A 27,519-nucleotide genomic window follows, 5' to 3' on the forward strand; every position below is an offset into this window, starting at 1 on the left:
GACCAGCGATACGGCTTCTGCCCCTCCACAGGTGAGGCACCTGCCCCCTCCCGGGAGCCCTCTGTGGGCCTTTGGCAAACCTGCACGAGCAGGATATGATTATCTTTATAATAACAACTCATAACTCACAAGAATGTGGTTTAGTATACGATGCGCTGCCGCAGGCTGCAGCTCACTATGCAAAGAAATGACATGTTGCACAAAGATGTGAAGAGAGTGATTGAAGAGTAAATCATCATTCAGTTCCCACTTGCTGCGGGGGTGTTGCTGAGCAGCACAGTCATTCTGAGCTCCTTACTGCTTCCCAGCCAGGATGTGCGCTGTCACTGTTGTACAGCCCTTCTCTGAGAACTCCCCTTGAGATGGATGTGGGCACAAAAAAGAGCACTGTAGGAAGATTGATGTTGAAGTTAATGTTTCAATTTGCATGATTCTCATGTGGACATATTTTTTTGCTAAAGTGGAATGTGTCATTTTATGCATGCTTTTAAGCCCTATTCATATTGTCCAGGAAGCAGGCTTTCCACCCGGTTGACATCTGCCTGAAATTTCTCTGCAATTTTGATCACTTTCTTTTATTTCTGTGGTCAATTCCCCCTCTATCTCCCTTTAGACATCTTTGCCTGGACATCTTTGCATCCAGGATGTTGAAATCTCCACCTGACGCATTTCATCTTTCCTCTGTATTTTTCCCCATGGCTCCTGTTCAGCATTGTCTTTTTTTATTACAATGCCCCTTAACTCCACTTGATATAAAGGGGATTTTCAGTGGGGCACACATCCCTAGTCAACTGTGCTTTCCAGGTTCCTGCAAAGATACCTGACACACTGAGACCTGAAGGTGTGACATAGAGTCATTGAATAATTTCAGAATTTTTGAAAGGTAGTCCCAGATTTCAGTTCTTTTTCTAAAGTTCATCTTCATACTGAGTTTTGGGAATGATCAACTACCTGATTAAATTTTGTGTTGTGCTTGATTGAGAATGTCCATATCTTCAACAAATCAAAGATGCCAAGGTAATCAGAGGAGGAGCATGGTGCTGCTCAGCACCATTGCTGTGACAGGCACATCCAGAGGTTCTTTGAATGGGAATGGGAGTTATCTATGAAATTTTTTGATGCTAAATTCAGGACTATAATTAGTTCTTTCAGCTCTCAGTGGGAGCTGCTGTCCAGAGAGAGAAGGAAATGTTGCACAAATATTTCAAAATGTTCTACTGGGACTTCTGCCATGCACTCCATGCAATGTATTTTCCTGTGCAATAACTTGCCTTGTGGTAATTCCCGACTTGTCTCTCTTCATGGGACAGGAGGCAGTATAGGCTACCTTTACCTGTCAGCTTACTGGCCTTAATTTTGTCCTTCCCCATCTGCTCATAACATTTTCAGTGATCTTGAAAGAGCAGCCCAGGTGAAATTTAGGGAGACGAATGTGAACCTGCTACACAGAACAAGAACCTGCAACTCAGTTTTCTGTTGGCAAGAAATGACCTCTGCAGTTTTCTCTTGGCAGAATATGACCTCTGCTGTTATTATTCTTCCCACAGATAAAGACAGCACGTGGACTACAGATCTGTCAACAAATGTTCACTACCAAATAAATTTTGACTCAGCTCTCACATGGCACCAAGCCAGGAAGAGCTGTCAGCAGCAAAATGCAGAATTACTGAGTATCACAGACATTCATGAACAAACATACCTTAAAGGTAAGGCAGTAAACCAAATCCCGGGTTACATTCAGGATCTGTTCAGGCCATCATAATAGCTAAGGATTATTTAGTATGATTTTGGCCTTTGCCTTTGAATCTAAATATATATAGACAAGAAAAATAAAATATTTTAGAATTTGCAAGTTCATATCAAAATTGCTGCCAAATTTACATAGAATTCAAAGTATTCCAGCACCCTGCAAGTGTAACAGTTTGATTTCATATTTACAAAACTTATTTTATATATATATATATTTTAGATGGAGGGAAAAATCCTGAAAAGTAAATTAAAGACTTGCTTTTGGTCAAAAGGAAACCTGAAAAAAAAAAAAGAAAAAGAAAAGAAAATAATTTTAAAAATTAATCTTTATGCCAAAAGAAGGACTTGCTTTGTTTCAAATGCTGTTTTGACAGCTGTGTTTTTAATTCACTTGGCAATCTGAAAAATATCAGTTATTTACCAATATCAAATTGCAGCCTTGTGTATCCACATATGGATGGAAGAAATATTTATTGTTGGTTTTAGGGATTAATTTCACTTCTAACAAATTTTTATTATTGATTATATTTATACTCTACCAATAATTCTCCTTCAATGTACAGAATTTAGCCTATTCTGCAGAAACAATTTTGTTTGGATATACTTTGTGGATATAATCTGTGCTCATTTTGCATTAGTTGACAGAATAAAACAGGGAGTTTCTCTTTGTTTGCTTTCTTACAGTATTCAAACTTTGGCATATTTCAATGTATTAGGTTCCATAGTATGTACAGATATTTACAATTAGCTATTTAGGAATACAAATCTTCCTAGAGATATTGTTAGTGACCATATAATTCCTCTTATTTTTGTAACTTAGAATTAACAGAAGGTACAGATTCTGCACTGTGGATTGGACTCAACAGACTGGACTTGAGTAGTGGATGGGAGTGGATTGGAGGCAGCCCTTTCCAGTACTTAAACTGGGCTCCAGGTAGATGTGACTTTGTTTGATTTTATACTTCTGAAGAGAAAAGATACATACCTCAAATACTGCTGCAAACTTTATTATCAGATAGTTACGCCATGAGACAAGTATTTTAGCTTTTCTTGCTTTAGCTTTAGAAAAATCTCTTTTTCTATAGCAATATGACAGAAACCTTCAACCTATTGCAAAAATATTTTAGCTGTGAAAGCAACACTGCCTATCCCAAAAATATTCAGTCTTCCATTTCTTGACTAACAACTAAAGTATGAGTTTACAGGTTTGTATCCACTTACCCAACTTACACACATTTCATACAGACATTTCCACTAAGGAAACATACCTTAGCTCTTACCAAACCTGAGAAAGACATGATCTCCATCACTTCATCCAGGAGCGGTCTCTCATGTGCATTTTAGACCTTAGAGCTCTGTTTTTCATTCAGAAATGTTCATTTTTTTCTCTGTACTTTTCCCAAAGGAAGTCCGTCTCCAGAATCTGGAAAGCTCTGTGCAGTTTTGAATCCTGAAACAAAAGCTAAATGGCAAAATTGGGAATGTGATCAGAAACTTGGTTATATTTGTAAGAAAAGGAATTTTACTTTGGTTCCTTCAGGTATGTTGATACATATTGATAATTAAAGTAGAAGCTGTTATCTGAATTGCTCAATGTATTGCCAAAGATGAACAGAAGAATTTTCTTAGAAATAGAACTATTTCTTGTTTCTCTGGTTTGCTTTTTACAATGATTGCAACCTTTCTAGTCTGATCTCCAGTTCCACAACAAACAGACTGAAGCAGATAAAAGCAAAAAATTTCCAACTAATCACTCCTGTCTGAGATTCAGGGGCCAGGTCTTCCATTTATGTCCACAGGCTGCTGACCATCAAAAGGGAGAACAACCCAAAAATTATTTTTCAGAAGCGGGACATTAATAATATAATCCCAAGAATGAAAGATGCATAACTTAGTGCGGTTCTAAGTCATTCTCCATGACTTGCGGTCAATCAGCATCTAGATAAGCAAGTTGAGAGTTCACTGCAGATGTGGTGGATATTGAGACAGTGGAAGGTCAACGCATTGAAGTGAGAAAAGATATTTTAAGTGTATGAAGATTTCCCTGTTGGTGTGACCCTATGTATTCATCTAGCTATAAATTTCTCTTGATGGCTTTTACTCTATCAATATACTTAATCCTTTAAAAATTCATAAACCTTCTATGTTAGCTGCAGATAATGTGTGATTTCTCCTATCTGACAAATAAATACTAGGGGATACAGAAGCTAATAAAATTAATGAATTACAAAACTAATACAAAACTAATACAATACTAATACAAAACTAATTTGATTAATTCATTACAAAATTAATATATTTGTTGCAGACATTTGACTAAACTTAGAATTTTTATTAGATATTACTTGTATTAAAAAGCTTTCCTTCTCCAAGCTAAAAATTGCCTGGTTTAGAGAATCACATTTATGTCTACTGCATTTTGTGTTCATCATTTACTAATGATGAGAATTTCAAAAGAAAATTCTTAGTTTAGAACTCTTGCACAGATGAGATGGAAATACTTTCAGTGTCATGTCCCTTGCATGGCAACTGGAGCTGTAAAGCCTTGGGATGTATTCCTAGGTGACCCTGGGCCTGTTACCTGCCCAGCTGGATGGGTGCCCTATGTGGATCACTGCTATAAGATCTTCAGGGACAGCAAAGGATGGGAAGGAGCTTTGACCTCTTGTCAGAAGGAAGGGAGTCACTTGGCCAGCATCCAAAGCCCTGAGGAGCACAGCTTTATGGTGTCTCAGCTTGGGTACAGTGAGTATTTCCAGGGGGTCCCTTGCCTTTGCCTGTATGGAAAACAAGACAGCTGAATCGTGTTGTCAATACTATTATTTTATTTATTGCCAAACTAATTGATATAGGTCTGGGGGGCTGGGCTTAGGTACTTTCTATGTTTTTTTTCATTTTGCTGAAAGAAGCTTAAAATATTCATGCTCCAAGCTACATAAAATCAGTATTCTAAAATTTGACCAGTGCAATGGAACTGAAAAATAACTATTCAGACTTCTATCCTACCATCGTGGCATATCAGCATTAGGCTGGCAATTCACACCCACTGTTATGAGGAGGAAGAGCAAAATTTTTTCACCCAGTGCAAGAATTTCCTTACAGCTTAATTTTCCAAAGCATACAGTCTTAATTTTTATATCTATATGAAAATATTAATTTATAAAATTATGATAGAACATGCTGCATAAATTTGTGAAAGGAATTGTATGTCCAAAGCTTAATGGTTGGTGCTGGGAAAAGGGTGGAGTGCCAAAAGAGGTCTTATGTCTGTTTCCATCTTTAGAGCCAACAGACAAGCTGTGGATTGGGCTGAATGACCGTAAGGTTCAAATGTATTTTGAGTGGAGTGATGGAACCCCAGTGGCATACACCAAATGGCACCTGGGAGAGCCATCCACTACAAACAACAGGCCCGAAGACTGTGTCCTGATCAAGGGCCAGGTGACATTTCTCAATACATATTGTACTTCCACACTAAAAATAACTACTTAATAAAAGAATAACATGCTCTGTTATTTCAGCAAATGGCTAAGGCCAGAAAAAAGAGATGTAGGGATTGAATTGAATGAGATTGAGAATGAGATTGAATGTGACCTTTAAAAAACCCCGAAAGTATTACTGCATCACTGGTGAAATTTTAAGTACATCTGAAAGTCACAAATGAAATTATTAGGGCTACAGAACAGGTCTCTGAAGGTATTTTGAGAATATCTCCTTTTCCCCTGATGGTAATGATAGTATATGGGGATCTCTGATTCTTGTTGGCTTTTCTTTGCCTGCTTCTTTGTCATCTCCTAGCACAGCTGCCTGTGCAGGACTCAGCACATCAGGTCAGGGAGCAGTTCCATGCACCCTCCTCCCTTCTTATCCTGCCAGCTGAGGCTATACTGCTATAGCCCAGTCTACTATTTCACAGAATGTGAGCAGATTTGGTTTTGATATCACATAGGAAAATTAGATAAGGAAAAATACTCAATTTAAAAATAAAGGAGAAAGAAAACAAATAATTTGTATTATAAAGAAAGATATTATTTATCTCTTTTAGATTATTCATATTTATCTCCTTTTTATTTCAAACTTTTTCCCGACACAGAATGGCTATTGGGCAGACCATGTCTGTGAGAAGAAGGCTGGCTACATTTGTAAAAGAAAAGCTACATCACAAACAGCTGGAGAACAAGAAAGTAGCCTTGCAGGCTGCAAAAAAGTAAGTATGGGAGAATGGAATGTCAGTTTCTCAGATGAAATAGGTACATTGAGAATCCATTAGAATTATTTGAATTATTTGTATTATTTACATGGAAGGGGCTTTTGTTTTATTTATTATGAAGTTTCTCCCTCTCTCTCAGTTACTCTAAATTTTAAAAAACCATTTACAGAAACCACTTAGGAGGAATCTGTAATTTCACTGCAAAAAGTTTCTTATTCATAATATTCATGATCATTGTGCTTCATTAATTTTTAAATGTCATATTTCACTTAATACATGATACCCCAATTGTTTAAAATTTGTATGAAAATCCTAAAATCATGTTACAGGGCTGGAGAAGATATGGGACCTACTGCTATTTTATTGGACATGTTCCAGCCACATTTTCAGAAGCAAACACCACTTGTGAAGGAGAAGAAGGTTACTTAGCCACAGTTGAAAGTAGGTATGATAATGACTTTTTCTTTGCTTTTAAATATCTAAAGATTGTATCTTATGAAATATTCCTAGAAAAGCTAACGCAACACCAAGCAGCAAAATGGTTAAGTAACAGATGAGGTCTGTAGTTGAATAACAAAAAAGTCTTGCTTTTTTATGTTGTCCATATGGAATCTGAATCCTATGTGGGGTCTTCTCCCCCAGCCTGAGGCAAGGAATAAGAGAAAAAATTCCATCGTCGCATTAGACTGACAGGATTTGGGTAAATGCCTTTGTTTCCACTTGCATCTTGATGATGTTTTTTACAGATATGAACAAGCCTATCTGACTAGCCTTGTTGGGCTGAGGCCTGAGAAATATTTCTGGCTTGGCCTCTCTGATGTGCAGGATCAAGGCACTTTCAGCTGGGCCAGTGGTGAAGCTGTCTCCTTCACACACTGGGATGAAGGAATGCCTGGTAGGTGCTTTGATGAGGGATGGTGGGGACAATGTGGTCCCTATTTATGTTGTGTTGGTATATAGTCCTCTGAATTTTATGTTTTAGACTTTTGGTATATTATACACGTACTTGCAGTTTTTCATATCCCATATTCTAATTTCAAAGGGAAAATTTTAAACTGCACTTTTATATTAGGACATCTGATATATTTACCCATAAGATTAATTTTGGCCCATCTTCACAGGGAGATAAAAGGAGTTACAAATGAGTCCTAAGACTATTCCACACTCGCCCCTCTAGTGAAAAAGTTAGCCTGGGAGAAGAGGTTGAAACAGAGCAACTGGAATATGGATTTTAAATTAGAATTACAAACTCAAAGTATCAAAAATCCCTGTGCTGTTATTATTTTTATGTGTGATACTAAGAAAACTGCATTAATGGGTTCATACTGTGCAGAAGCACAGAAAGCTAGATTTCATGATGCCATGAGGAAATCTGCTCTTTGTGGGATATACCATGTTCCTCTCAGTGATTCTTTGTCTGAAGACTTTCTTGAAAACCTTCAGTGAGGTTATAAAATATAAAATAAAAACAATTAAACATTATGAAAGACAAAGACTAATAAAACCTTAGCAAATGCCATAAGAAGAAATCTTGCCAGGGAGTCTCTGCTATCAGAAGACGATGAGAGGATGAGGAGAGCACTTGGAGGTCATGTTAAGGAATCTTCCCTCTCTGACCATCCAAGGGACACTCTGGAGTCACACACCACATGAGCTGGGACCAAGGTGCTCCCCAGCTACACCCCCGCACTCACACAGTCAGACAAGGTTTCCTCAACAGCCTGAACCCAGGTTTCCCCAGATTTTTTGGTCCCTAAAATAATTCAATCATGGTGCAATAATAAAATAACAGCTTGAGCTGGGTGCTTCCAAGGAAGGTCCATGAACAGAGGAAACCCTGGGCTGTTTTACAGTCTAAATGCAGCAATGTCTGGGGTCCTTGGCCCCTGCTGAGCCTTCGGGTGTCCAGTCACCTGGCTGGACCACAGGTGCCTGTGCCCTTTGCTATGCAAAGTGTCAGCACCAGTTCACAGCCCTTTGCCTTGGGTCCCACCAGCCAGAGATCAATGTCGAGTTGGCACTGCAGCTTGCAAACCAAATTACCCACAGCAAATGGACTCCTCAACAATCAGGCTGGAACAGTAAAGAAAAATCTGTTTCCTTGCATCTGTGTTCACTGAGAAGAAAATGGACTTTCTGTGCTGGAAAGTTTCTTTGTGAGGGTATCTTTGAAGAGCCTATTTCAATCTGAAATATCAAGAAAATAGATTATGGAGGAAATTGATGGCATGAAGTCAGGACTAAGCATGGCTGCAGAAGTATCCAGGAACTGTTAAGATTACATGAAATAAACCCTTCTGTTTAATGTGTAAAGAGAGCTTTAGCTTTCCTGCTAAAGCTGCCTTGACATCTAAGCTTTGCTAGAAGACAAATTTGGTGCCAACATTTAAAATGGTTACAGAGAGATATGGGGAAATACAGATGAATAAATCATTAGTAAATTAACTGAATCTGAACTAAAGAATAAATATTGGGAAAGAGACATAAACTCACTTCTGGAAAGAGAGGTCATGCTTATAGATCTCTCAGAGCTCCACACAGTATGTGAAAGCATATGAATGAGGGAAATCTAGTTAGTGTGATCTATCTCAATTACCAAAAGCCTTTCAGCTAATCTAATGTAACAAGAAAAGCTCTTACATGAATAAAAATATTGATAAAGAGGCACTGACTGGAAGGTGGATTTTTTTAATGGGGGCTAGTTTTTAACTGAGGAAGTGTGTTCACCAACAGAACCCCATAATGACCTGTGCCAAAGCCCATGCTGTTCAATATATTTGCAGACCATATGGAAAATGTGCAATAGTGAAGTGGCAAGATTTGCTGATGAGAGTAAATTATTTCTGATAGCAAAGATGTGCCTGTGAGAAAACTCAGGACGGTATCAGAAGAATAAGTGACAGAGCATGATCAGTAAAACAGTAGGTGAACATCCTAGGCGAAGGATGCTCTTAGGAACAAACGCATGTATTAAATTGCCATAAAATGATGAATCTATAGCTGAATTTCATTTCAGCTCATGGCACCACGGTAAACAGGTCCATTAAGACATCAGGTCTGTGCCCAACAGAAACTAAAAACCAAACAAACAAAAATCCCCAAATAAAATGTTAAAAATACTTAGGAAATAAGGAAAGAGCACAAATATACCATTGAATAAGCCCATGTTGTGCATTTGACTGCATCTTGTGTGATGTAGGCAGCTCTGTCTCCCTCTGAAAGAACAATCTAAAATTGCAGCAAACATCATGGGACAAGTTTCACCCTGAAGCTGTCTAGGTTTGCATCCCTGCCCTCTGTATGCACCAGTGGCACTGCTGCCACCTATGTGAAAACCACTTGTGACCAAGGTAATGTTATCTCATGTAAAACAGGCTTAACAAAAATAGAAATGAGATTCTCACTTGAAAACACAAGATTTCTCTGTAAAAACTCCCACTCTACTTTCTACCCAAAGAATTAATTATGCAGGATGTTCAAAATGGAAAAAAAAGAGAAAAGTAGACTTCTATATTGATCATGATCTCCTCAAACAGAAAATGCTACTCTGCCTGTATGAAAACCACCTAAAATACAAATTTTCTTTTCAAATGTTATTGCATGGCAAAAAGAGAATGGCTGCTGCTCAACGATTTTGACAAAATTAAATAATTCAGACTTTAGAAAATATCCAGCATGTTTTGATTTGTTTTGTTTTGTTTTTTCCTCATAAAGGAAATAATCCAGGATGTGTAGCCATGAAAACAGGGACTGCAGCTGGATTATGGGATGTTCTTGACTGCGAGACAAAGCAAAAATATATTTGCAAGCAGTGGGGAAAGGGTGCAACAGTTCCACCTGTTCCAACTACTGCTCTGGTCCCCACATGCCCTGAAGGCTGGGTATCAAACAACCATAGAAGTTCCTGTTTTAAAGTAAGTGCCTGAATAGTTAGAAGAATCAGCTTGGGTGGGGAAAAAAATAAACAAGAAAAAAAAAAAAAAGGAACTGATGTCTTCATTTTGCAATATCTGAGATTGGAATAGAGCAAAAAACAAAACCCCCACAATTCTTCTAAGTAAAATATCCATGAGATGTGAGAAACCAAGGAAGAACGATAAGGTTGAAGGGAGGGAAGGGAAGGGAGGGGAGAAGGGCACAGGAAAGAAAATGAGGAAGTTTGTGCTTCAGGGGTTGAAGGAACTGGATCAGGAAATGGAGGAGGAACATAAATATCAAGACCCCAGAAAGAAAAGAAAAGAAAAGAAAAGAAAAGAAAAGAAAAGAAAAGAAAAGAAAAGAAAAGAAAAGAAAAGAAAAGAAAAGAAAAGAAAAGAAAAAAGATTAGGAAACAACTCCATATTAAAATTATTAAAAGGAAAATGTCAAAATTTGTATTAAACAACAGAGGCAGCAAAGCTGGTTTGTCGATGCTGCTGTTTATGTCTGTTGTGCAAAGATGTGTTTGCCTGAGACATGGGGCAGTTCAGGGAACAAACAGAGAAACAGTGAAGTGTAGGATCCAGCAGCACAATGCCTAAGGCTGGAGCTTGCTAAAATCAGCTCATTACCCCACAAAAAAATGGATAAAATGTCACGTGAAAGGTTAATTAAACCAGTGTTTATGAAGGGCATTTACTGGAGAGTTTCTCGCGCAAAATTACAGAAAACTTGTGTTTGAAGTACAGTCAGCTGTATCTGAGCAGGTATAAAAAAGGAGTTTGAACAAGAAATGAGTGTAATGTGCAAACAGTGATTTGGGATCATGCAAAGTTGAAATATGCTAAGTGTAAGGTGTTAATATTTTTATCACTTTATTGAATTAATGAGTCCTTCTCCTTTTTTTTTTTAAATTTATTTCAAATTCATCTGGAATACTATTTATTTGCGCTTCTTTATCCCCAGATCATAATTTTAACTTTGGTCAAAATCTGTGCATATTGTCTCTTGAATCAGTTAGACATCATTCTGCAAATGTAAAGCAAGAATTGTAAATTACCACGAGGTCATTCTTTTGCTTGAATCTTCAGACTCCTCCCAGACTATTTTGCCTCTCAACCACAGCTACTCTTCTTTCCCTTCATATGGAAGTTGGCTTGGGCTCTTCTTCAGTTAAAACAAATTAAAGGTAGTTGGGGAGCAGTACCCCTTTTCTCCTTTAGTAATTCCTCTTTTTTTTACCACTATGCTAAGTAGGTAGGCAGCTGTAGTGTAAAAATTCTAGAAACCAGTGGGAAATGTTATTTCTCTTATGGACTTCTACTCAGCTCATATGAAACTTCATTTATGTTTAAGCAAGACTGTAATTCTTTTATTATTGTAACATGTATATAATATGTTTTAAATTAGTTTCTCCATAGTGTTTTTGCAGATCAAATATTAGAAAGAAATCATGGTTTGAAGCTCGAGATTTTTGCAGACAAATAGGAGGGGATCTGGTCACCATTAACACTAAGGAGGAGATGCCATTACTAATCCAAGCAATGAGGTTGGTATTTGATATGTGTTTATCTTACCAGATTCAAAAACTTTTCATATGAACTATTATGAATGATCCTAGATGACTTCTAAAATATATGGATTCCTCAAAAACCAAAAGACCTGTGATACTTTGAAATTTATCTATTCAGTACTATTTTAACCTTTTCATGGAAAAAAAGAGTGATTTGTGTCAAGAAAAATTTTAAAAAATCTCCACCAGTATCATGATTACTAGATTTAGTTTAGAAACATGAAATTAGTGGTATTTCTACAAGGGTAAAAAATATGATCCCTGTATCTACTTAAAGTAGGTATGTATCAATCTTTCAGTGGTCAGTGCTGAAACCACTTTTTGAATCTGTGAAGGCTTTCCCTGACTGAATAGTACATTAGGGCAATACATGATCAATACCACTAATAAGTATGATAACTAAGCTATTGACACTGAACCAGAGAAATGTTACACATTTCTACGAAGAACACATGTATGCTCTTCACCAAAGGTAATAGGGAAATTTGCAACTTCACTGCTTTTACAACGTGCTCTAGAAAGTTCAACTATGAATTTCTGGATTTTTTTAATGCTGATTTTTATCACTGCTCTGTTCTGTACTTTCTTTTAGAGCCACTTGCTGTATATTTGAAATAGCTTGGCTTGGTATATTTTCCTTGAATCCAGATGAAGGATTTGCCTGGAGTGATGGCTCTCCAGTGAGTATCTAAGTTTTTCATCATGTTTGTTTGCTAAGATACTTTGGGATTTGTATATACACTTTTTGGCTTTTTGCTGTTATCCTCGTTAAAGAAACAACCAATCTTACAAGCATTCATGCAGGTGCTAATCTGTATTGTCACAACCAATTTCACAGCTAAACATTTGAATACATGGAAATTATCTGCATCTCATCAGATTCTGTAGGTTTTCTGTGTAACACCCCAATTTATTTCCTCTTCCAAGAAGATAATATTTACACATAAGGTCAAAACATAAATGTCTAAAAAGTTAATGAGACAGTGAGCATGTTTCCCAGTATACTCCGGAATCCCCCAGTAAGTGATGGTTCAAGGTCTTTTAGAACTGGAGCTCATATCTGCAATTTTAATTTATGTATTTCTGGGAATTTATCCAGTCATCTCTTGAGCCTATGCAAGTATCAACAGCTGTGAAAAACATTCCTGCAGGATTCTACTCCTTATTACCCTCCATTTACTACTAGTCCCTATTCTTTGGTTTTCTTTAACACAAGCAAGGACCTTTTGTCTTATCATGTTTCTTTCCACAAAAGTTTCAGAAAGGGATGTCATCAAGAATTCTTGTCAATAATAGGTAGGTTGTATCACACGTGTCTCCCTTACCATTTGGATGTCAGTTTCTTCAGAGGTATCTCCCCTAGATTTGTAGGACATGAGTTCCCTCCCTAAAGTCACAGTCCTATCCTCATTAGCCACAGGGAAGGGAAAAAGTAATAATGAATTGATGCATGACATGGTCACTGCCACCAGAGAGATGCTGGACAATGCAATTCTGAACCAGGACAGATGTGGAGTGAAACACGTTCCCTGCATTTCCAGCTCTTTTAAGCTAAAACCAGAATCTTTGAGACAAAGCAATTAGTTTCCGTTTTCCAGTTGAAAGTACAGCTACCAAAAGAGATGAAAAGAGTAACAAAGTTGATTTCTCCTATAGGTTAGGTACACAGATTGGGATGATAGTCCAAGGAACTCAGGACGACTCCAGTTTTGTGGCTCATTCCAACATGCGGGAAATTCTCAACCATGGTCTCTTTCGGTCTGTCAAGTACAGCATAACTGGGTTTGCCAAATAAAACAAGGTAGATTTCTTCTTTTTTGGCAAGAAGATTAAAAAACTTTAATCAGTAGTTGCTTTCTAGATTAAGTTACTGGAGATAGAGACAAAATTTTGAAGAACTACTTTTTCCAAATGGAGGTCAAGAACATTAAGTAACATATTATGGGCTGAGATTTTTCAATTATGAATTATAAGAATGAATTGAATGTATTTTTACATAAAATAGAGTGTATAAATAATCCATATATTTGCAAGATTACAAATTTTTTTGATATTAAGTAACTTTTGCTTTTATTTTTATAATGTTGCAGTTAAGGAGTTGTAAGGGCTAGCGTTGTATTCCTTACAATACTGGTTTTTATACTAACACAGGTGAAGCTAAAAATCAAGTATGATATCTTTGTCAGATTTCTTGGTACTTCAGGTTCTCCTGTAGAATTATTCAGGATTCAACTGGTTTTGGAATAGCAATGGTTCACAGCAGTGCTACTTCTTTTTCTATCCCAACCAGAAAGAGCCCACGGTTATTTTATATATGATCTATATCTATACCTAGATATATATATGCGCATTCATAAAGTCATATTTCTTTTTGCTTATGAATATTACTCAGAGAGTTTTCTTGATAGAGCTAAAATAAATCTATTGGAGATTTCCTCCCTCTTGATGAAAATACCCCCAGGTGAATTACAGAATATCTATTTATGGATCAGTAAAGGAGCTGTATGCCACAGTTTAAAGTGTTTCAGATAAAGTCTGCTGTGACTTACAGGCTTGGAAGAGCAATTTTCCCTTGCCTTGCTTTGTGCAGGAATGTGCTTCAGCCAAAGCTATGGCTTTGCTGAAGTGAAGCACCGCTTATGATACAAAGTTAAAGTACATGACCTTGCGTATTGAGCAATGTGAAGCTGAACTGCGTGGCTAAACCTGCTTACTAATCCATGGCAATGGGGTGAAGAATCCTGCTCTGTTCCTCTCTCTTCTTGCAGTCAGTCATAAGCTACATCATAACACACTCTAAAGAGATGTATCATGCCTTCTACTTTCTTCTTTTGCAGGAGTGTCATTAAAACCTGAACCAATTGACACATATGGTAGGTCTTTGTATCTATTTTTTTATTATTAATAATTTTTTTCCTAAAATTGTTATTGTAGAAAAAGCTTTTGTGTTCAACACATATAAAATTTAAGGGTACCTTATTTATCTTCCAGAATATAAAACCACTGCAGATGGATGGGTCATATATGAAGATAAGCTCTACTATATCAGCAAAGAACAGGTCTCCATGGAAAGAGCCCAAGACTTTTGCAGGAAGAATTCTGCAGACCTTGCTGTTGTTAATAGTAACAGTGAGAGAAGGTTCCTGAAGAGAGCACTAAAAAAAAATGTAAGAATCATTATAACAGACTGCCTAAAGTAGAAACGCTTTTGACAATCTGCTTGTAAAACTTGAGTTGTCTCAGAAGCAGAGGCATCAGCATTTTTGTTAATGAAATATTCCCAAAAACACCCTTTGATCCCATGGGATTTGGCTCCCCTGCTCCACGCCTGATGCAGTTGACAGGAAGAGTGATGTGGGAAGGTACCAACTGTCTTGGAAAGCAGCTGGCCTTTGAGAGAGAATAAAAAAGGAGTACAACTTTCTGACTCAGAATCTGCTTCTTTTCTACTCCATCCTAAGGGCCTTCAGAGCTGCAGGTCTTGGCTCTGATGTCCCAGATGAAAACCTGACTTCTGTGCCTGAGCATATGAACACGTTGCAGTGGTTAACTGCAAGCAGCTGCTTTACTGCTGTGGACTTCAGTGGCTGCTCTGTGGACCTAGTCAATCGTGTATCAATTTCTGCTTGTTTTGCTTCAAAGATTTCTTTTTTCAATTGAAGTAGTGTCTTTCTGATTTAGCAGAGCTATGGAAGAGAGCAAATAGGATACTTCATTGGTCTAAGAGTGAGCCTTGATAAAAAGTTCAGGTAAGTTAAGATGATCGGTGCAGCTTCTAACATGTAGAAACAAATAGAATATTTTTATGAAGCTGGAGGGGCTTAATATTCTCTTGAAGGTCTGAAGGCTGTTCCACATACTGTGTACAAAGCAAAACGGAATAGTCCTAGAATATTCTAAAGTGCAATAGTTTCCCCAAAAAGAAATAGTAAAAGAACATTTTTTTCCTTGAGTAAGCACTTAGCCAAAGAAAATCTTGGCAGCTCTACACTCCATACACACTTTCTCAAGTTTCTTCTAGAGATTTGTCCCATAAATTGGAGTGATACTTTGCTATACTGAATTTTATACCTCTGTATCATAGGGTGTGGCTTTCTTACGCTTTTTATCTACATATCAGAGGGGTTTTCCAGAGTTAAGAAGACACAGGCCATGACTACAAAAGGCAGTCTCTGCAAACTCCTATTCCAGGAGAAACGTCAGCAGAAATTTACAGTACAGAAACAGTAACAAGTATTCTGAAAAGACCAACACACAAATCAACTCAAAACTAAGCTGAGAGATAACAAAGAGCATGACCCACTGCTTACCTTCTGACCTGCTAGTTAGGATGTGGCTGGGAGGTGAAAAAAACTCCTTCTGAGGTTGATCTGGAAAAGATTAGAGGAGATTTGACTTTAGCCTTTCTATTTTAATGCCACTGTTGAATGTATGTAAGTCACTTACCTTGAGAAAGGCAGAAGAGGAGTGGGGAGAGAAGTTGATAGTGACTGAGTTGGTAAATGACTTTAACATCCTGATTTAGAAGTCAAATTAGGGATGTAGAGCATTCCATGGATCCAGTGAGAATCTCCTTTATTTAGAGCAATTGTATCAGCAGCAGCAATACATAGACGATACATCTGAAATTTTTCCCACTTCAGGCTTATTGATCTAAATTCTGAAATACTGAATAAAATGTGGTGAAAACCTCCTCTTCCTCCAATAGCAATATATTAAAGTAAAAAGCAGGTAAACACTGAGGAAAAAGTTGCAACTTTGGTACTTTAGAAATGATAGTTTTAAAGTTGACAGAATGTCCTTTAGTTTACAGAAAAATACAACACTCCCCCCTACCCCCCCGGTAGAGCAGAGTAAATCCAGAGAAAAGTATTTTCATTCTTGTTTTCACCTATGAAAACACCATAAATGCTCAGACTGAAAAGCATACTGTTACCTAGGAATAAAATAGTTATTGTAATAACTATTAGGATGAAGTTTTAATATCCTTCTCTGTAGTATGCATTATGAATAACTGATTTTGATTACTCTTATTAAATGTTGTCAAAAAAATCATGGCCATTAACAGAAAATATGCTTGGTGTATTTTTTTCTAATTTGCAACCAGAAATATTTTACAGAAATGTCTTCAAATTAGAATAATCAAGTAAAAAAAGGGCAATCTCTAATAGCCCCTCCCATTGTAGTCAGTTTCCATAAATCCTCAGAGACATTCCTACTCATGAGGTATTCATTAAGACTACCATGTCACAAATTAAGGTATTAATTAATAGCTACTTGTATATCTTTTCTTTAAGCTGGGTGGATGGAACTCCAGTAACCTATGTAGCCTGGGCTCCTAATGAACCCAACTTTGCAAATAATGAGGAAAATTGTGTGGTTATGCTGTCAGAGCATGGTAAGTGACAATACAAAACTATTAGATTTTATTTGTCTCTGCTTGGATTCTAACTAGTGCTGTCAAGCATCTGCTGTCAACTGTCACACAATCTTTGGCAGTTGCTTTCTGCAATTTCTTTCCAGCGATAAACCAACACAATGCAGTAACTCTTCCCAGTCATGGGACCACCAGCTATGGAAGAGTCTATGCCCTTAGAATGGGGAGATTTCAGTACCATAGTACCATGAGTCATTTAAACCAGAGGTTTCCTTCTGGGTTTTTTCCTTTTTACAGGGCTTTTCACTACTTCTTTCAGTAAAAATTTGAATAGTCTATCTTCTTTACTATGAACTTAAGAAAACATTTATAGCAGCTACAGGAAATGGAAGTTGAAGGTACAAGTCAATGACGAAGCAAACACATACATCTAATGTCCTAAGATATGTTTACAAGTACACTGGAATGGAAATTTCCTGCAAATCCTAGACCTCTACTTCCTCTTGGGTCTATTTCTGTAACTTTAATGAGGCTAGTGGGAATTTAGTGTATATGTATTGATCTCTTATGTTTTACAAATAATCAAAGCAGTATGTTTGAGCATCTATTGTGCAATTAGATTGATCTGGTAATTCTTCTCTCATCAATTTCTGAACCTCTTTTTTTTTCCAAATTTGCTTACTGGTGTATTTCCCCTGTTACCTGCAATGTGATGATGCCAGAGCTCACAAAAACCCCCATGAACAGGTATAGCCACTGTGGAGAGAGCCCTGAACAAGGAGCAGATGGGTCAGGGAGCTGAAATTAACTACTAGGGGCTACACTACTGTTACAGTTAGAGCTTACTTGAAGGTGCCAGGTTACTTTGCCTTTAGATCAAGCTGTAGCCTGAAATAAAGAGTAGAGAAAATTGTGCTTATCAAAAAAAATTATAAATTATTATTACTAAATATTAAATACTATTATACGTTGAATTTTTTCTTTTTATTTGCCAGGCTTGTGGAATGACATTAACTGTGGTTCTGCCAATAAATTTGTATGTGAAAAACATAACAGTTCTATTAATTCAACATTACCTTCTCCATTGCCTCCTGGAGGATGTCCAGAAAGTTGGATTTTTTTTAACAACAAGGTATGTCAACAAACATCTTCAGTAAATTGTGCAAAGCAGTAGAACTGAAGAGAAAATACTGAAAACCTCACATTTTTATGACTAGAAAGTAAATCTGGAGAGTAATTACTTAGTCAAAATGTGCAGACTGGATGGCTGGGCTTTTTTTTGAGGTGACTTAGACATCTAACTTTGCAGAGAAATACAGTAAAAGTAGGTGTATGAGTACATTTCAGAAAGCGTAGTTTGTGCAGGCTTAAAATACACTGTTACTGTTTAAGAAAGCCTCTCCTCCTCTCTTCATGTATGTTATTTTGTTTAGAAATGCAAGTTTGTAATGGTCAATCTTGTAAGAATGGTGGAAAGGTTTAGAAAGAATATATTTGAGCAATCCCTTCTGCCTGTAGGGGTTCACAAAGCTATGAATTCAGAAAGATGATGCCTACTAAAATTGTTTTGAGGACAGCTTTGCATTCAGACACAGTCTGGAAGTACTCATTGCTGTAAGACAAGAGTTTGTACCAATTTGAGTTGAAGCTCCATCTACCAAAGGCTGTTTTGTCTACTTTATGTGCACTGTGCTGTTATTGCATCCTCAGAGTGCTAGGTCAATGTGCCAAAGGATATTTCACACCCTTTGGCAGGATGAACAGCTGTAACCACAGTCATCAGGAGGAGGACAAAGCAGAGTAGAGATAATTCCCTGCAGCTGTGTCACCCAAAGCCACATTTTCTTGGTTTGAAATGATGTCTCTATTACTGCAGGAAAAAGGCAGATGAAAATGTGAAAAGTGATTATGTACTTGATGTCGTTACAATCAGTTCATTTGATACCAGACTCCCAGATTACACCTTGTACAATGAGGAGGGATAAGTGTATGCCTGGGCCTGCCTATCCAGACTTTCTACTTTTGAGCTCTGTCCCTTATTCTAGCCCTGATTTCTTTTTCTGCAGAAAAGTACATATTAGAGCTAATTGATAACATTCACATGTAATAGTTCCAGTCTTTGCTAGTTTGAAAAAAGTGCTTAATTTGTTTCCAGTGTTTCAAAGTATTTGCTTCCAATATAACAAGAAATCTCACGTGGCATGCTGCACGAGATGTTTGCTTCAATTTGGGAGGAAACCTGGCTACTATACCAAATGAACAAGTGCAAGGTATGTATGTGGGCTCTATTGAAAGAAAAAAAATCTCAATCTCTCACTAAAGAAACTGCTATACTCTCCAATATAAAATATGGGATTACCTGATGAAAATTGCTTATTAGCCAGGTCACTTCATGGTTTATTTTAACTTGAAACTCCAAGGCAATAGCTAAAATTATTACATATAAGAAATAAAGTTTGTTTCTAGTTCTTTCAGCTGCTTTGTTTTCATGAAAATTCCAGTGTGTTCTGAGGGTGGTTCCACAGATCTCTCATACTGACAGAAATCTGTATTTCCTGTTTCTCTCACTGGCAACAGGACTTTCTGAAATCCTATGTGTGCATACACAGTGGGGAAGGGATGCTTATCTAAACATTTAATTAATGTCAGATGGGCTGTGTAGGGGAAAATGTTATCCTTACATTGTGTCCCCTGCTTTGGGCTTTTACATATTTTCCCTCTTTTGGGCAAGTCACGATAAGGTTTCCTTAATGAGAAATCTTTGCTTCTCTCCAGCTTTCCTCTTCTATCATTTGAAGCATGCCACAACAAATGTTTGGATTGGGATGAATGATATCAACAGAGAGTCCACATTTCTTTGGACAGATGGAAGCACTGTTTCCTACACCAACTGGGTTAATGGTGCACCAGAAAAGCAGCAAAGCTACTTTGACTTTTATGAGTTTGAAAGATTGACAGACGATGCTCTGGAGGTACAGGAAATTTAAGTAACTTCTATACCATGGGCAGCTAGTTGATTTTCCTAAAAGAAAGTTTACAGCAGCAATAATAGGATGCTGAAACAAGTCCTTTTGTAAGCACAAAGGGGTTTAGTAAATCATCTGATAATTATTCCAAATACACTCAAATGTTTGACAAAGGTTCTGTAGAAGAGGGATTTTAAGCCTTCCATCTGAACTATTGCAAGAAACAGCTCTGTAAAAGAAGCTTGGGGAAATTTGTATCAGTTCCTTCCGAAACTGCATTAATGCAAACACTAAAGCTGCAAGACCAAACAAAGACAAGGTATGATAAACCAAAATTAAGATTTTTGATGCTACAATAATTTGGCCATATGTATGTCCCACTTCTGGCTAATGTTCTCTCACACTGCTTTACTCATTTCTGATGGTACAAATTGATATTTTCAGTGAAATTACTCTTTCTCTGCAGAAACTCAGGTTCTTTTCCAAAGATGCTAATATCTGAGGAAATGACTGGCAGTTGTTCACCCAAGATTTTAACATCTGCTATCAGTCAACTTTAGCTGATGACTAAAACTTATTTAAATCAGCATAAAGGAGAAACTTGGATGACGTGCCAAAAGACTGCCATGGCCAATCTTGAAATCAGGGAGTCATGAAGGAAATACTGGAGCAACTAAACAGAAGGAAGTAAAGAGAAAATATTTTGTTGCATCTGATAATGGTGACTTCATAATGACTATAAAAAGCCAGCAAAGAGCATCTGCTTTCTTCAAGAGAGTCTGCTTCAATTAGACTCATGTAGACTAGAGCTTTTAACAATAGTTCTTATATTGTTTTTCTCATTGATAAAAATGTTTTGAAACAGATCTACATAAATGCAAATCAGAACAGAGAAGATTTACTATAGGTACCTTAGTCACTTATACAGTCATTATGGAGTTCTTAATAAAACTGGTACAGTGGGTTTAATTTACTTCTTTCAGACCTTAACTGGCAGCAGTGGAAGCCTGGTTCAAATTTAATGGGTCACTAATAAATACCAGGTCAAGCTGCCTGGCAGAAACCTAGGAAATTTGAACTAATTTATGCAGGTGTTCAGTGAGCTCCTCTCCTCTCTGCCATCAGGCCTGCACTGCCAGTACAGGATCTTCAGCTCACCCCCTCCCCACTGCCCCTTGTAATGGCTGTGCCTCTTCCTCTCCCCTTCAGACAGATTGTGTCTTCATCATGAAGTCAGATGGGAGGTGGAGAGATGATAGCTGTGACAACGAAAGGGGCTACGTGTGCCAGATGAATTCATGTGAGTTCTGTTCGACCCAGTCTCCTAAAGAGGAAGAATACCTTGGTTAGATAAGATGAATATATAACCTGACATGATTCCTTCCAGGTTTGAGTCTTATTCTGAATCTCAGGCTTTCAGACCTCCATCAGTGTTAAGGCAGTGCTATGCTTAAAGCACAAATTGTTTCACAGAAATTGCTGGAGAGGAACCACTATCTCAATCAGGGGTTTTGTACCTAATCATGAGTAATAGTAGAGAATAATAAATGAAAATGGCTTTTTTCTTTTTCTCAGTGAAGTATAAGAGGTTAAGGCGTCCTAAGTATAAATCATATTCTTGCAGTGATCTTCCCATTCTCTTGGATGAATCTGAGCAGAGAGTTTAATCCTCTCTCACAATTTCTACTGAATGCTATGTGATGTCAATCAAAATGTACAGCTTCTTGGATGTGTCTTTATTGTAGAAGAATATTGTTATGTTTTGTACACCAAAATGAGTAATGAATATTGACTCTACTCCTGTAGAATTTTAATTATACAAATCACAGCTGTCCAAGCATATAATGAAAGTAGAGAAGGCAAAGCACTGATAACAAAAAAAATTTTGCCTTAGCTTCATTAAAGTAAAAATTGTTCCCTGATCCCTCACTTCAGCCTGTTCACTCTCAGCACAGATTCTCTCATGCTTGTAAGAAGATCCTCTCCCCGCACAGCAAATATAGTTTTATGGAGGCATTTTTAATTTTCTTGATCACAGTTCCAGCTCTTCTGAATACATTTACAATCACAAGGGTGGAAATGTACACTGCCTGACTCAAACATGCAGGCAACATTCTGGCAACCCTTACAGACAGGCCAAGAAGCTGGAGTGAACAGCAATTAACAACAGGTCTCAAAGTCTTAGGCTGAGTCTAGAGATTACAACAGTTAATGCCTTAAATGCCTTGTCCTAAGTTCTATCCACCAGCGATCAGAAATAAATGTATACTCACATATTCAGATTTAGTCAAATAACTAAAAGCACAAAATCTGAAATACGCAATCTAGGAGTCTTAGACTGGACCAGTCAAGTCTACAGAAAGTATACTTCATGGCATCCAGGACTTCACTCATCTTATTACATTAACAAATTTGCTCCATGTCTTAAAAGTTATGTTTGCCTTTTTGGTTTTTTTTGGGGGGGTTGGGGGGGTTTATTTGGCTTGGGTTTTTTTTAGTTTAGGTTTTTGTTGTTATTTTGTTCATGAGCTTAGAAAAACATTTTGACTTATTGACTAGGACCTTTTGACCAATTTTTTATATCTTGCGTGCTGCAGAAGAGCAATATATTATAAATTCATTCATTCAATTTTTCCTCCATAGTTCCCTCACAGCCTGAATTACCAACAACAAATCCAGCCTCTGGCTTTACTGGTTATGGCGACAGTAGCTATTCAGTAATTTCATCTGAAATGCAATGGGAAGAGGCCAGAAGGAACTGCCAGGACAAATCTGCGGAACTTGCCAGCATTTCAGATGCCTACATCCATTCATTCTTGTGGATCCAGATGCTGAAATATGGAAAACCTGTATGGATTGGTCTTAACAGCAATATGGTAAGTGCTGGATAAATGGGAGGGGCAGGTGCTCAGGGAATTTTCCTGCTCTAACAGTCCTCTGGATGACCAGTTTTGAACAGTGGACCAATTGCATTCTGAATGGCTTCACTGTGTAAATGCACAGAAATATAGGGGTACCGTTACAATAAGTCAAGGATTTTCATTCACCAAACAGAGTGAAGAATCACAGAAAATGTTAGCAAGAAGCAAAAGATGAAAGCAGAAAGTTCTAGAAACAGTAACAGAATTCAAACTGCAGACTGAGAGTCAGAAAGTGCAGCTGTCATGAAGTGACTGTTGGCCGCTCTGAAAGTCAAACACCCTGCTATACAGGAAGATACTTTGAGTTTTAATATATTAATAGAAGCTACTGTGAGTATTAGGGAGATATTTTAAGATTTAAGCTGACTACTTAGTGTTTAATGTCAAGTAATCTTTATGCACAAATAGCTCCGAATTTTAATTTAAATAAAGCAGAGCAGAGAGGACAAATTCTCTGTAATTGCTTCTCTTGATGTAGAATTTACTAAATGACCTAAGATGGCCTCATCTGACTTTCTTGCTCTATTGTAGAAGTTTGTTACTTTAGAAAAACCCTCCCAAAAGCAATGCCATGTTGAACACTGTTCATATGTAGTTCTTGTGTAACTCAAATTGCCTGATGACGTTGCTTAGAACAGTGAATGGGGTTTTAAAAAATGGCCCTTTTTTAAAAAAAAATCAAATAGACATATGATTATATTTACACTATATTTATGTGGCAGAATTTTTTTATGTAAAAACAACAACAACAACAACTATTGCCAGAATTCCTTTGTTTTCAGACTGGTGGGTATTACAGATGGACCAATAACTGGAAAACCAGGTACACAAAATGGGCAGCTGGGGAACCAAAGGAAAACAATGCTTGTGTTTACCTTGATCTTGATGGTACTTGGAAAACAGCATCTTGCAATGAAAGCTACTTTTCAGTTTGCATGATATCAGATGGTAAGCAAAAGCAGGTAACCATTTTAAAGACACATTCCTGATTCCATAAACCTGCCTAATCCTAGAGACTTTGCTCTGGTTTGGGCATTCCCTGCAGAGGACTATGCTTCAGGGTAGCACCTACCTCCCAGCAGAATGTGGACATTTGCTACTGGATGATGACTGAATTTAGGCATAGGAAAGGCTCTAGTACAAATCCATATTACTGCACTGTTATCATGGTAAAACTGTTTCCATAAAATGAAGCTCTATCTTCAAGGTGTATCTTGCTCTTTACAAGACATGACCATAAATCACACAGGTATGTGTGTAATGTAAGTATGTGCTGGGTTTGTGCACTGACTGTATGAACTTCAGCTGGGGAAGGTCACACACAAGTGTCCCTGAGCCAAAACACAGCCAAGAGCTTCACTTCCATTCACTATTGCTAGAGGTAAAACTGTAAGAGCCTTGGCAATGTGGATGCTACTTTAACTCTTTGCAGATATATGCAGAGGCATGCTTGCATCTAGATTTTGTATAATTGTGCTGTTTTCCCTCCTTTATGTTTTAAAGCTGCATACATTTGCTCTGCTTATGCAGGGCAAGATCCATCAAAGTGACTTAGAGTTGCACCCATGATCAGAAACAGTCTGATTTGGCAGAGGCATGCTCCACTGATGATTTTTTTTAATCTATAAAGTGACAACATTAAGAGACCAAGCAGCCAGACAACATGGGACTGTGGCATTAATGATTCATTAGCCTACAACAGCTTCTGTGTTGTGAAAATGCAAATTTGAGATTTGTATCATCCCTCAGGGTTTGCTTGCCTCACAGTACTGCCAAGGCAGTTAGTTAGAGGTTGCAGGATGCAATTGGATTCCTTCCCCTGAGAAATGTGATTTGAAAAATAAGATGTTTAACAGTTTTGACTGCTTGGCTCTTCCTGTTGTCTGGGTTGAGGGTATGTGGGAATAGCCATGAGTAGATGTCAAGACAAATAAATCTGGGTGAGAAAAATCCTACACTATTTACACACGCCATAGAATCAGAGACAACTCACAATGCAATACCAATTTCATTGTGATATTTCATTTCATGGCTTCTTTAGAGATAGCGCCTACTGACCCTGCTGAGCTGCCTGGAGACTGTCCTCAAGGAGATGAACTCCAAGCTTGGATCCCTTACCAAGATCACTGCTTCTACCTTGAAGCATCAGCTGGGAGAACTTGGGGTCTGGCCTCCCTTGAGTGTGCTCGCTTAGGTGAGAGCCTTCATTATCAACTAAAAAGATTTGTACCAATGTCTTTACAAAGCTATCAAAAAATGTAAAGATATTGATTTGAAAGGAAAAAGAATTTTATTTTTTTTAACCTACTAAGCTGTTCTAAGTCTGGCACAATGGAAATAAGCTGACATGAGTCACTTTGTGCAGCCTTCTGTCCTCTCAGGTCTACAGCTTCCCTGTTTGTGAGTTCCCCATTATGTCCTGGCTCATGGGACGCCATCCTGGGGGCAGCAGTGGGGGCCACAGCCTCTGACTACCTACAGGACATTGTCTTCTGCAAGAAGCAGTGGAGACACCAACAGAGCAGCATTAGTACAGGAACTATTGTTTGTACAGACTAAAAAGAGGAGGTCATTACAGTGGTTACTCATCTAGGTTATGGTTATTTGCTTATTAATGCCTTTCAGGAGCTACCTTGGTTTCAGTAGAAAACATGGATGAATCTCACTTTCTGACTCATAAAATTCAACCACTTGGAAATAAAGTAGGAGGCTTTTGGATAGGACTTTATCAGAATGTGGAAGGTATGTCTAAATTTCAATTTTTAATGGAAAAGTGCATTGATAATATGAGGAAATTGAGAATTACAGATTTTTACAAAAAAAAACCTAACATGGGTTTCTGCTGAAGAGTGGCTTTAATATAGTTATTAAAAGTAGATTGCAGAGTTGAGGAGTTAAAATATTAATGAATAGATAAGTGTTAATTTTTTTACCCTGTGAGTTGCTCTGTAGGCCAGTGGTTGTGGCTAGATAATGCTGTCCTGGACTTTGTTAACTGGGAGGAGAAAGAGTTGGATGTGGAGCATCAGTGTGTGGAAATAACTGCACCATCTGGCTACTGGGAGAAAAGTGATTGCTCTGCTGAAAAAGGATTTATCTGCAAAAAACCCAAAGGTAAGTCCTCAGTGTGTCAGCCCTTAGGGGCGGGACAGATCTGTTCACTAGGAACTGTTACAGCCCTTCACCACAGCTCTGGGAGTCATTCCTGGCAGTTTGGTTTGGCATATCCCACTTCTCTAACCATTTGTAGTTGCCTGTTTTTGCAGACTGCAAGCTCTCCAAATCACTGTCTACATGGAAATACAGTGCCATCCTGAGCAGCCTAGGTTGAGAATGAAACTTTCAGAAACTTTTGAGTACCTAACACAGGCATTGATATGGCACATGTCAAACAGCTGTGCCAGGGTATGACTATTCCAAGAACTGCTTATTGTAACAGTTATTATACCCTTGCAAGGAGGAATCAATGTGAATAATCAATATTCCTCTTCCAGCTTGTTATTCTCAAAAAATAAATAACTTCCCAATGTACCGAATTGGCTTCATGTTGGCCCTGATTCAGTAATGCCTCAGGGATTCTAAAAGGTCACCTCTTTGTATTGCAATAATGAATGATGTGAGGAATACTCCCATTCTAAATGAAAACTTCAAGTTATTAGAGAAGTTCACAAGTCTCATCAGCATTTCTAAAAAATTTCACTCAGTACTGTATATACCAGACTAATGCTTCAGAGATAAAACAACACATGAATTTTTCCCAAATGGAGATACAAAGGAAATTGTCTGCAAGAAAGCAGTAGCATTTTATTCTTCTAACTTAGATATTAAAAGTCAATCTATCTAACCTAAAAAAATGTAGGTAGCCATTGTTAAACCTTTGGACTTTCTTTTGTAGTAGCTGTGGGATTAAGTTTAGTTTCCCTGCTTTTGTATTGTGCATTGTTCCCAGTAAATCATGGGTAGCATTTCTGTCCTATGTTGAAAACCTCCAAAAAAAACCCCAAAAAGATTGGCTGTAAAGCCAGTTTTAAGATTCTATTTTTCAGATGAAAAGTTGAAAAAAATTTATTTCAATGCTAAGACATCTCAAGACATGGTAGGTGGTGAAAAAATAACGGAAAATTTGGGGTTAGCATTTACTCATTTTCCAAGTAGTCTTTAATTAGAAAAGATGCTGAACTGTAACCAAGAAATAGTCATCTCCCATGCACTGTTCATTTCTGTGTTTAAATCAGTACATGCCCATGGCAGTAAATCAATTAATCCTTATTAAAGACTTACTAAAAACATCCAAATTACATCCCATCCACCATAGTACTAAAATAATAAGGAATCTCTGAAGTTCATCCATTGAATCATACAGAGCTCCCATATGTACTATTTCCTGCCTTAGTAGGGATTACTGTTGTTTTGTATCTATTCATTTTGCATTCTGCTTTGCTTTCACTTTACATTTTGCCTTTATAAATTCTCCTCTGGGTATCAAGGGTGTTCACAAACTAATGTAGAAGGGCCAAGAAGAGAAATATTTTCATGATAATTTAGAACTCTTTAATTCTATGCACATAATTCTTCATTTCTGAGTGCCAAATTGGGGTTTTTTGTAGTTCTTCAACAGCACAAAACATTGTTATAAAGGTCTTTAATTTTTCTCTGTCTTACATGGAGTTTAATAGGAAGATTACTCATGTGATTCAGTAGGCATTTTCTTAGGAAGATTTTTAGGAATCAAAAAATTTTGTAGCATCTAGACATGCAGATCTTCCCAAAATATGCCATGTAAAACTAATTTCCAGAGTGATATA

At 37.5% G+C, this 27,519-nt stretch overlaps 1 protein-coding gene across 1 annotated transcript in view; it reads left to right on the forward strand.

Moving 5' to 3' along the window:
- Window positions 1-27,519, forward strand: part of LOC102033094 (macrophage mannose receptor 1-like) — a 33,006-nt gene that overhangs the window by 3,529 nt on the left and 1,958 nt on the right. The window contains 26 exon segments of the mRNA XM_031066809.1: window positions 1-31; window positions 1,548-1,706; window positions 2,570-2,683; window positions 3,155-3,289; window positions 4,312-4,494; window positions 5,033-5,190; window positions 5,843-5,956; window positions 6,289-6,404; window positions 6,706-6,854; window positions 9,674-9,873; window positions 11,299-11,426; window positions 12,043-12,130; window positions 13,107-13,251; window positions 14,288-14,323; window positions 14,442-14,617; window positions 15,132-15,199; window positions 16,748-16,848; window positions 17,823-17,959; window positions 18,983-19,097; window positions 19,603-19,799; window positions 21,003-21,093; window positions 22,437-22,669; window positions 23,497-23,662; window positions 24,756-24,908; window positions 25,340-25,456; window positions 25,667-25,828. The exon segment at window positions 1-31 is cut by the window's left edge and continues 11 nt beyond it. Of these exon segments, the coding sequence (XP_030922669.1) occupies window positions 1-31; window positions 1,548-1,706; window positions 2,570-2,683; window positions 3,155-3,289; window positions 4,312-4,494; window positions 5,033-5,190; window positions 5,843-5,956; window positions 6,289-6,404; window positions 6,706-6,854; window positions 9,674-9,873; window positions 11,299-11,426; window positions 12,043-12,130; window positions 13,107-13,251; window positions 14,288-14,323; window positions 14,442-14,617; window positions 15,132-15,199; window positions 16,748-16,848; window positions 17,823-17,959; window positions 18,983-19,097; window positions 19,603-19,799; window positions 21,003-21,093; window positions 22,437-22,669; window positions 23,497-23,662; window positions 24,756-24,908; window positions 25,340-25,456; window positions 25,667-25,828 (3,472 nt within the window).

The sequence above is a fragment of the Geospiza fortis genome, unplaced genomic scaffold (assembly GCF_000277835.1).
Source record: "Geospiza fortis unplaced genomic scaffold, GeoFor_1.0 scaffold138, whole genome shotgun sequence".
Classification (NCBI taxonomy): domain Eukaryota; kingdom Metazoa; phylum Chordata; class Aves; order Passeriformes; family Thraupidae; genus Geospiza; species Geospiza fortis.